Below are 12,150 nucleotides of genomic sequence, written 5' to 3' on the forward strand. Positions count from 1 at the left end.
TGCACTGCATTGCAGTTATTCGTTCACAAACAGAACACTTTTAAATTCTCGACATTACTAATAAAAAATTACATACTCAAAAATAAATAGATCACAACAATTAGAAATGAAAATATATATGGCATCATAATTTAGGTCATGGAATCCATAGCCATTATGGTGGTGAGGTTGATGGGATTCATGTACTTGTTGTCACCAGTCAGGATCTGTTGGACTATGATTCTGTTTGCCCTTTCTGATGGATGGAAGGAATCCCAAAATGCATACACATCTCTGTTTGGGCACAAGTTGGAGACTGGTGTGCACAGCCCAACCCCATTGTATGGCCCTTGCCCACAACATGCAATTTTTGATGTAATGAATCCTGCATATATAAATCATCACAACGTTTTAGTACTTAGTTCTCAACCTATCACGTCTGGTCGAATTGAATTAATTATATGTCAAATTATAATGTGGTTGGTTATTTTCTTGAATTATGCATAAATTACACACATACACTTGTTATGTGATTCATTCAGGTCTGACTAAATTTAGTTAAAACTAGAATTTTCCCTAAATACTGGAGTTTTATACGGAAAGTTGTGGTCGAACGTGACTGGTCGGTCGCATGACAAGGTATATTAGGAGAAAATCTTAGTTCTTGTTCTAATTCAAAAGTTCAAATATTTTAAATCACTATTGATACGAACTTCTACATCCTAGGGATATCTTTTAACTCTATTTTCGAGTTTATTTCTTCTTTTGGCATAACGTATATGAACAACTCTATGCAAATACCGTAATACTTCCTCATATAGGACTACTATTGTGAAGTTTCTGGCCCAAACTGGACTAGTCAATTACATAATAATACGTTAGGGAAAAATATTAATTTGAAATTTCACTTGAATCAGTCATGACTCAATCTTCTACACCCTAAGTCCTTCCACTCTATTTTCGAGTCTATGTTCTTCATTTTTCACAACATATATGAACGGCTCTATGTAATTATCTTAATACGTTCATATATATGAGACTGTTATTGTGAAAGTTCGAGTCCAAACGTGGTTGGTCCACCACGTGACAATTAATGTATTAGGGGGGAAATCTTACTCTTAGCCTCAGCTTCTCTTAAATCACTCATGATGTGATCTTTTACGTCCTAAGTCACGTTATCCTGAAACATGCATAAAATTCTAATTCTTTTTTCCTGATTTTAATTCCAAGAATCCCATAAGTTAGCAAGATTTTAAGTTGTGGGTGTGCACAATTTGGACATACCATGGGCCTGAGGATTTGGAAATAAAGTCCATGTGCATAGCATATGTGTTAGCAGCCACAAATACATCTGCCCCAAGTTCACTATTGAGGCTCCTCAGCATTTCAGTCAGCTGTGGGTTGAACAATCCGGCAGCCCGCGTTAGCTCCGCTGCGCATTCACCGGCCCGGCTTCGTTGGGCCAACTCAGCCGGCACGCAGCCCATTGGCCCTGTTCCAGTCACGAGGACCCTTCTCGCTCCCAACTCATATAACCTCTAAAGACAAAAAGAAAATTAAAAATGACGAAAATATATTTGAGTATGTTATACATGTAGGAATTGTTTCGAGGTAAAGAAGAGAAAAGAAAGGAACATTACGGCCAAAATCTTGCGATACTCGGAAATGACGTATCGGACAAAGTCCGGGAGAGAAAATTGTTGGGATCTTGCAGAATACGGCACTAAATAGTAATTGTTAACGAAGTCGTTGCCCCCAAGGGTGATGAGCACTAGGGCTTGGTTCACAAGGGTCTTCGTCCGCTCGGCCCCGATTAGGCTTGTCACACGCGTTTGATACTGTTGGAAGTACTCGAGTTGTTTGTTGATTCGAATAATATTCAACTGAAAATACATTATGACAAAGAAAAAAGTTACCTTATTACAATAAGCTACATTGTGTATGTTAAGAAATTTTACTTCTTTAGTAAAGAAAGTACCAAAAAGTTTTTAGATGTAACATTGAATGTCTTTCCTTGATTTGCAAAGGCAAATTTTAAAGCTTTGTAAAGCTTAAAGTCAAACGATAAATTACAATAGCCTCTTTTAAAGTTTGTCATAATTATAAATATCATCTTATTATCTGAAAAATTGCGAATATTTATTTTACCCTCGTTTACTAATTAAGAAGACCTGCTTGCTATTAATAGTAAAAAGCAACAAAAACTTAGATAATGAACTCACAAACTGGATTCCGGTGTCATTGAGGATTCCAACCCCAGCAGATGCAAAGTTAGCACCAACAAGAAGCTTCTGCCCCTTGAGCAATGGGCTCAAGTATGGCATTGTAGGCTCCATTCCCAATTTATTACCTAAAAAATCGCACATTTTACCATCTTAAACTATAACGAAAACCGAAGTTTTTTAAACAAGAACATAAGAACAAAAGAGAAGTAGTTACTGATGATATCGGGAATGTTAAGGCCGTTGGAAAAACGGCCAGTGGGACGATGAGTAGGATAGTCGATCCCATAAGGAGGGGAGTCGGCCCGAGCACTAGTAACAAGATAGTTGTTATTGCCATTATCAACCAGCGAGTCTCCAAACACAAAAAACGCCCGTGCATCGGCTCTAGAAGCTATTGATGCAAATGCAAGTAGAAATAAGCTGAGAAGTGGGCAAGCTGATGGATAGGAGAATAAGCTGGCCATTGTAATAAGCTATAAGTTGGTCACAGCTCTTGAGTATTTGAGATAGTGTGAGGGATTTAGCAATATGATGGGATTGTATATATAACCTTGTGGGGTGGGGTGGGGGGAGGGGGAGGGGGTTGGTGTTTAATCAATGGGATTGGTGGACAAGAGGTGGAGACTGAGGGTAAAGAATTACAGAACTACAAGAACACAAAGGATTGTTTGGCTTTAAATACAATGAAGATGATGCTATTTTGTACTTGTTATGATCAAAGTTTTTACAGTTTTTTACTTCCTTTTGTTGTAATTTTTGCCCTCTTTTATGGGATAGCATTATTCTACCGAGGAAAAATTCCAGTCCGAATCGAATTTGGTTAAAAAAAGAGCCGATTATATATATGTGAGTGAGATATATTTATTATGATTTATAGTTTAAATAGAGTAACCAATTACATGACAAGTGTACTGCATGTATTTCAATTATCATGAAATTGATATTTCTTGGACGAAAATAATTTTATATTTCTTTGAAGAAAATCATTTTTTAGATTATCCCTTATTGAAAAAGACTAAATTATTTAAAATAAATGATCTTAACATGATCTTGTTTGTTAAGATTCAAAATATCAAGTAGCAGTTCTAAAATCGTCACGGGAGATATATGTTAAATGACAATAATTTTTTATTTTATTCTAATATAATTATCAATAACAAGAATGCTATATAATATAATTTTTTGTGTAAATTTTTATGAAATAATTGTTAATGTTGAAATTATGGAGTTCATTATTATTGTGACAAAATAAAATTATTATCATTTACTATATATAAATACCAATAATATTAATTAAATTTATCAATTTTATTTTATTTTATTTCTGGTTGTGTAGTGGAATGACACACCGATTAGTGAAAGCTATACAGCCATCACTGTCACATGATCAGCTCTTTATTAATTTTATTACTACACGTAACAGAAAAAATCTGATAATTAGCTTATGTTTGTGTACATTCTTTTGGTTGATGTTTGAATATGTTTCCATATTCATAATATAAATCAAACAATTAATGGGCATTATTACAATATGTGTGTTTGGATGGAATATTTGAGACTGTCTTTCAGCATCATCCCATCATTATCAATAATAATTTCATTAAATCAATGTATGTTGGATTTTATTTCTCAATTTATTACCAATTTATAGCAATATTGTATTTGATTTCATTTTCAAATGTCTACTTTCAATTCTATATTATTTTAAATTGCAACATCATGTTTGGTTGTGTTTATTTTTATTTTTATTTGATAATGTGGGATTTCACTATAAATTTTAAAAAAATAATACTGGCTATCACGTCTTTTTATACAAAAATTATTACAAAATATCACATATTTTCATACGAAAGGAGCTATCATGAAACAGTTTAATGCAGATATATTTCCATTCAATTACATCACTAGAAGAAATATAATTTTTTCGCTACAGTTAATTACTATGATAAAAAAAAAAAAAAGCCCATGACAATACAAATTAACTACGGCTCTGCGATGACTATTAGCCGTTGTTTCTGCAAGTGAGCCCAAAACAATAGCCATAACTAAAAAAACTATAACAAATATTGAATAATCCTGATAAAAAATTAAGTTTTCACATTAGTTTTATTTGACCGTAATTAATAGTATTGATTTACTATGATTTTTAAGTCGTGGTCATTTATATTACGACGAAAAGTTAATTTTTTCGTAGTGCGTCTTTTCTTAAAATTTATACCAGAATCAAATAATTTTAATCACAATATTTATATATTTTATTAAATTCTATTTTAGAAAGGACTAAAATTGAAAAATGAAATGCATTTAAAAAAATAAAATAAAATTGGAGTATATGTAAAGTGTGTATTTTAATTATAAAAATTGAAGGGGTAAAGTAAAAATGAGGGCATATAGCAACCATGTGGTTGCATATTAATGTTTTGAGCTACCTTAATAGCATGAGGAAATTGTTCAATCATAAATATTCCAACTACCCTCTTTGCTACATTGCTCTATAGTTTCATTAAATAAGTCAAAAACCCCCCCCCCCCCCTTCTCCCACTTAAGATTCAAGATTTCTAAAAATAAATTATAAACTATGTTGAAATTTAGTATCAAAACTGGCTAATAAAGATGTAGAACTTTATCAGCTGCAATGCTTCGTTGTGATCGAGAATTTTGGACCTAGTTGCAGTGTGTATGTGGATTTGTTGTATGTTATTTTGTACGTATATTGTATGTATATGACATTGTATCTTAGAGGCTCGATTTTTAGGCATGAGCAAGGGTTTTGGTCTGCGGCCACTTCTATTGGACCTGAACACCATGTGCTTTTTGGATCAATTTTCCAAAAGGGCCATATTTAGAACATGTTTCGGCTGAATTAATCAATTCAGAATGAAAGAATAATTTCGTATTTTATCTTAAATCAATTCATCAAAATACATAAGACTCGAAGTTTGTATAAATTTATTATGGTCTTTAATTTAAAATCTGATTATTAGTCAATTTATTTTCTCTTAATATAGGCATAATTATTTATTTTAATTGATATCTTATTATATATATATATATTTATAGCTTCAAGGGTACTTGTAATAACTTATAATTTTTGATGGAAATAAATTGTAAAAGAAAGTTGTAAGTTAAGAAATAGAATAATTGAAGGGGTTTGAAAAAAAAAATAATTGAAGTTGAACTTAATATTTATACTTCACTAATAAATTGCATAAGTTGATAGAAAATTGCTTATAATTTTGAATTTAAACAATTTAAAAATAAAAAACTTTTTTTAATTTATTTATATTAATAAATTAATAAGTGCTTATCTTCATGATTCACAAATACCCTATTCGTACAATTAGATTCTTGTATGTATGTGGTATATCTAAGTATTCCGGCTCATTAATAGGGGAGAAAAATAAATGTAATACTATGGTTATGTCACTATCACATATCCCATTTTGTTCCCATAGTACAAACAACTTACTACAAGAATTTCGATTTTTATTCGACCATGTTTGATATAATTGATGAAGTTGAGGCTCTATAATAAAAAAATTATGGATTTTTATTTCATCAATATGCGGGTATTGATCTATTTTAACAATAATAATTTTTCTACTGTAATAATAGTTGTGATTTACTTATACATATTGATAATTAACGTATATTACTGTTGTAGTTGTTATTGGTTAGTCATATGTAATTGATATTGACAGCTACAGGGAGGCCTTGCAGGAGAACCAAGCCCCGGCCTCGACCCAGAAGCCTCAGCAACCTACTCGCGTGGCAAACAAGGGAGCTTGACTGACATGTGGCTAGAGCTCCTGCAAGCCAACTCAACCAAGAAGTCCACCGACTGCCAGATAGGACTCATAGGGATCTAGAAAGCTCCAACAGAAGAATCCACCCAACTAACTTGCTCAAGAAGTTGTTCCTCAAGAAAGAACGGATTCCATCAAGATAGAAGTAAAATGTTCATTTTGGTACAAGAAAGTGGCATATCGAATACTAAATTGAAATGTTCATTTTGGTTCGGTAAAAATTAGACGTATTTTGGTTCTATTCGTTTTGTACCTGATGTGTGCGAAAACAATACGAGTCCAATAGATATGGACTATTGTTCAACATTTGGAGTGTTTGGGGGCTCTAGAGTGAAAACCTACAAAAAAGATATTAGCACTCCAACGTTCAAATTAATATTGAATTTTCGATAAAATAAAACCAGAAAAGTAAGCAAATTTGAATGAAATTGAGATATGGTGAAGAAGATCGATTAATATATAAGAACACCAAGTAGTATGCTTTGAAATTGCTTACATAGAGAGAAAGCGTCCTCCACTTGGCTCGATTGGGTGCCATGTCCAAACGTGGATGACCATGTGTATAAATTCTTCGGGCTGAATGACTTCTTGGGCCTTTTCTATGACGAGGATAGTGGGAGGTCTTGGGCTGCCATATTCCTCTGTGGGTTTCTTGGGCTATTTGGTTATGCAGTAGGCTGCACTACCCCAGGTGCCCACATCAGTACCAAATTAATAAAAAATTATAAAAAATATTATAATGTTAATTTATTAATTATTTGTTAATAAATAGTAATAATGAATTAAGTATGTATTGATCATAAAGTTACTATTGTTTGTTATAAATACAGATATCAAGATATTGAGTATTTAGATATTATTTTTTTATTATATTTATAATATAATATATAGATATTTTTTTAAGTTTGGTATTTATTCGATTCAGTTAAACAGTACAAAAAAATCAAAATTGAACTAAATTTTTTGGTATTTGAAAAAAGCTAAATTTTAGATTCTATTGATTTTCGATCGGTTAACCGAAAATTTTATACCTTTGGGAGTAGTTCATCCCCGAGTTCAGCTGAAGATGAATTCCTCCGAATGACTAGAGGAGGCATCTACAAATACAACCCTCATCTCACTTTGGAGGGTAACTACATTAATTGTATTGTACACACTTGCACACGAGAAGTTTCACCACACGTTACTATATTGCATCATGTTCTTACTATACTACTCACTACTGCATTTAAATTTACGATCATCCCTTTTCTCAAAATACTTACTGACTTAAATATTAGAGTACTAATGTATTTTTTGCAAGTTCTCGTTCAAAGACTTGTGAAAACCTAAGCCTAAAGAACTTAGGTCGGGCTCATTTGGACAAGCAACTTTTTACTTGCATCAATATTAATATTTCACTAAATTGATGAAAATATTAGTAAATTTTAAAAAATAAAAAAATTACAATAAATTTACATAAAATTAAATAGATACCAACACGTTGGATAATTATGACTTTTGGTTCAAAATGTATGCACAAATTGATATCTCACGACTTCATTTGGAAATATATTAAATGATCCCATGAAAATTGAATATTTGTTTCCTTAAAATTTATTGGAAAACTATATATCCCTCAAATTTTAATTTTGCCAGATTGTAGTACTGCAAATCCCATCTCCTTTTTACTGCAGTATTTATTGCTACCAAACTTTTTAGAGTATTTATTCTTGAATGAATTGGATGATACATTCATGACCGAAGGTAATTAAGGTACAGTAAAACCTTTATAACTTGAGCCGAAGGTCTAAATTAATAATTTGATAAATTAATAAAATAATAATTTTTTAAAAGACCATGATATAAATTTTTGGTCCCTTTAATATTATAAATTAATAATTCTATAAAATAATAAATATAGTGGTTTATTTTCTTATCAGAATTTGCATTAAGCTTTAACTAGTATTACGTACTATGTACAATGGTTTTTTTAGGGGGATGTATTATATTCAGTTGGGCAAATTGCAATTTTGGTCTATTATCTTGGGGCGGTGGCACTATTAGTCCAGGTCCTTCTAAAAATAGCAATTTAGGATACTAATTTAAAATTTTGGCAATTGTTGGCCAAGAAACCCTAATTTTGCCTGAATTGCTCACGAGGACCACACGTGATTGCCTATAATGGGGGCTTTGCCGACGTGTTCGGCAACAGTGTTGAAGTGGAGGGGAAAGAATAAATAAATCATCACGCCTGGCAGGCTGACGTGGTTAAAATTACCACGTCAGACTGCCCCGTACGATGAGATAACACGTATTGTCTTCTCACTCCTAAACATTCGAAAACAATAGACCTTTACAGAAGAATTTGAAGCTGAAATCCCTATGTGCAATCAGTTGCTTCTTTTGTGTGGCCCAGAAATTGTGCTTGGAAAGGAGTAAGCGAGTGCACCTATTTGGGAAAAATGGTGATGATCCATGCAGAAAAGCACTCGAATATGCCTCCACCAACATAACATAAGTATTTGCAAGAACTCCTACATTTTGTTGACACAAGAATGTTTCTTGTGCTTATTTGTGTGTGATTTGTTGTGCTTATAATGTACTCTCTGTGTAGGATACAATAATACAGTTTATTGGGTTGGTATGATGTGCTCGCTTTTTTATTACTCCATTGCTTAGTTTTTTTTTTCTTTGTTTCTTTTATTTACAGACCCTAATCACAAAGCATTACCATAGCAATCTACTTTGGAGGTGAACACAAGAATTTGTCCGTAGCAACTTGTATTGGTGGAAAAGTTATGAAATTTGACTATGTAATGCACTTCTAAATTAATTGGTGTGTTGTCGCAATCACCATGGGGCTGAATATCCATACTTTGTTAGTTTAAATTATTTGTCTATCTATTATGATTGTTGATGCTTACCGTCTCAACTCGAGATCCCACATTGTGTCTATTCTTTTCCATTTTTTTGTGCAGAACTATGGCTAGTGCGAGTGCGTGTGAGAGAGTTGTTGAGGACACAAATTCCTCCAGTGGCAGCCTGGGGACACCCGGGACTCCAGGCAACAATGAATCTGCTGTCCTTGAAGAGTTTTACACTTTTAGAGATCTGATATGCCCCGAAGCTGTTTAGAGATAATGTGGCTCGTAACACTAGTGCGCTGCAAGACGAAAGATGGGTAGCCGAGATAATGACAACCCCACACAATGGCAAATTTTATGGCAAAATTCGCATGACAAAACCATGCTTCTACGTATTAGTTGATGCACTAACTTCTAGAGGATTGCTGCCTCATAGTCATACCTCGAGAGTTAGCTCCATTGAGGAGATTGCACTCTTCATGCAGACGGTCGGCATGCATAAACAACAATGCGATAATATGGAGTGATTCCAACACTCACTTAAGACTATTCACCGTAGATTCCACCGAGTGCTTTTCGCATTGTGCTCTATGGCGCCCGAACTAATCACAATCCCCAATTTTACAGACACTCATCCGAGTGTGGCTATCAATCCAGATTTCTACCCCTATTTTAAGGTACAAGTTGTATCATCATTGGTCTACTAGAGTCCGTCCTGCATTGTCAATTCATAGGCATATAACTGTGCTGCATTCACACTTTAACATTCTTTTCCAACGAACCATAGGATTGTGTCGGAGCGATGGACGGGACTTTGGTGCCGGCATGGGTCCCGCACATAGATTAGAATTGATATCAATCTCATAAAGGACGACTAGTACAGAACGTTTTCGCTATCTATGACTTCAATATGAAGTATGCTAGGTGAGAAGGAAGTGCGGCTGACGCCCGTGTCTTGAGCCATGCTATATCATAGGACCCAGCTTTTCCCTTTTACTCCTAATGGTGAGAAAACTAGTTAATATAAATCTATTATACACCATTTAAAGGTGACTAGTAATTTTTATATTATCAATTCTGATGTTGATTTATGAAATACTGCAAGCAAGTATTATCTAGTCGATGCTGGGTTTACAAACTAGCAGTGATTTCTTGTGCCTTACCGAGGTACTGGATACCACCTAGCCGAGTATGGAGGTCATGGTCGCTGATACCGTACCCCACAGGACCTGTTTAACCATGTCAATTCTCATTTGCGAAATGTAATTGACCGTTGCTTTTGAGTACTAAAGAAGCAGTTTCTAATATTGCAGTGGGGGATGCTGAGCTACTTTCTTCACAACCAAGTGGATTTAGTTATTGCTTGTTGTACACTTCACAACTTCATTCGTAGGTTCAGTTATGATGACATCATTTTCGATGAATTAGAAGATGAAATTCCACTCGATATGGATGCATTTTACCATAGAGGACATCCTACCGTGACTGAATTAGAAGCAGAACGCATATTACGCGACCACATAGCGATGCAGATGTGGGCATCTTATAATACAACCTAGGCATTGCTAAACGTAAAGTACACATAATGTTAATGTGCAACTTTTGACTAGCGTGTATCAAGTAACTAAATGAGGATTATGAGTTAAAATTGGTTAGGGGCGTTACAAAAAACACAGTGTACTACCTTTATATGTGTTCAACATATAATTTAGATGTTCGTATGATTTAAACTATAATATTAGACAGGTGTATACATGTTTTATATTTTACTCAACCTGAACATAAACCAAACCAACAACATTCCATACATAATTATTCTTGTTAATATTATTTTACACGATAATATGAGTATTTATTTTGCAGGCATAGCATATCACAAATACTTGGAGCGGGCAGGGTTTTCACAGGAGGAGCACTGGACATTAAGCGTTGAGCAGCACTTAATGTGGATGATCGTTGACGACAACACCCAGGTCCCCATGAGAGATGATCATCGTGCGGAGGCACACATGGCTCAGTGGGTTCGTGGGTATCATTACACACGGGATCAGGTCCATCAGAAATTTTATGAATTAAAGGAGCGATTCCGTCAGTTCAATGAAACCACTCATATACCAGGAATTTATTATGTGTTGAAATATTTTGTATGGATTTTTCTGACGAGCTACGACCATATACGACACGGGTATGTCATGTTATCGCTTTAATCCAATAATTGCAACCTAACAACTGCCATTTTCGAATTAGTATTTATTTTTCAATGATTGGTTGTAAATATGGACCTGTTGTAGATCTACCCGTTGGCCTGACGGTACTACCAGTACCTAGAGCCTCATTACCCCAGCATGCTCGAGATATGGGGCCCAATTAGACTGCTGCTTGGTCCAGCCGAGTTACACAGTGACGGGGAGCATAGCCAGAATAGTAACGCACTGCGTAGTTCTGTGAGAGGCCGCGAAGAAGCCTCTATTATCATCTCAGGGTTCACTGCACCAATGACCCAAACACATACCCATATTGCCAGTTGGGATGTAGTGGAACAAGTAGCTCGTGGGGTTGGTGGTCCATGATTGGCACTACGTCGAAGTCTGGACATGGGTTCGGGAGTTGGCGGGATTGGATCATGGTCAGATTACATTCGTCACTTTGACGTGCAGTCCGATCGTGGAAGCCATTCGCATAGTGAAGGAGACAGTACAACACGGTCACAGCGATCACATGAAATTCCACCACGGCGACGTGACAACCCTTAGGTATTAGTGGTGTTGTTGTAGAATATGCGAGCCAATCACTTATTGTCATATATTAATTATAAAGTTAACAGGAACATGATTTTGTGCATCTTTTATCATTCAATGACTGATGTGTCCTGATTGTCGTAGTTTAATTGGACACAACTCCATAATTAATCCAAAATATATTTTTCGAACCATGGTAATATTTAGTTATAAATTATAATTAGTTAGTATTGGACTCTGTGGATTTCAAAATTATTAAAAATGAAGGATGCGTTAGAGGGTTGAGTTACATGTTAAATGTATAATATTTTCTCGGGTGAGGTTTGTATTTAATTTTTAAATACAAATATATTTTATTTTAATCACTTAATATTTTGTATGTAATATTTTTCAACATCATTGGAATAATTAAAAAAATTAAAAAATACAAAATAATTTATAAATTCTACGCGGTTAATTCAAATATTACATTATTTGAATAATGTATTTAAATTTATCAGCTCGAATAGAACGACCAACAAAAATATTGTTAATCCATTTCTAGAGTATATTTAAT

At 34.2% G+C, this 12,150-nt stretch overlaps 1 protein-coding gene across 1 annotated transcript; it reads right to left on the minus strand.

The window, feature by feature from the left end:
- On the minus strand, positions 29-2,713 carry LOC105161166 (GDSL esterase/lipase At5g33370). Its single transcript, XM_011078771.2, is given in 6 exon segments — positions 29-364; positions 1,264-1,279; positions 1,281-1,517; positions 1,620-1,862; positions 2,202-2,329; positions 2,419-2,713. Coding segments are annotated over 6 exon segments (1,107 nt in total). The 5' UTR covers positions 2,669-2,713; the 3' UTR covers positions 29-131.

This window comes from Sesamum indicum, linkage group LG4 (genome assembly GCF_000512975.1).
Source record: "Sesamum indicum cultivar Zhongzhi No. 13 linkage group LG4, S_indicum_v1.0, whole genome shotgun sequence".
NCBI classification, from domain to species: domain Eukaryota; kingdom Viridiplantae; phylum Streptophyta; class Magnoliopsida; order Lamiales; family Pedaliaceae; genus Sesamum; species Sesamum indicum.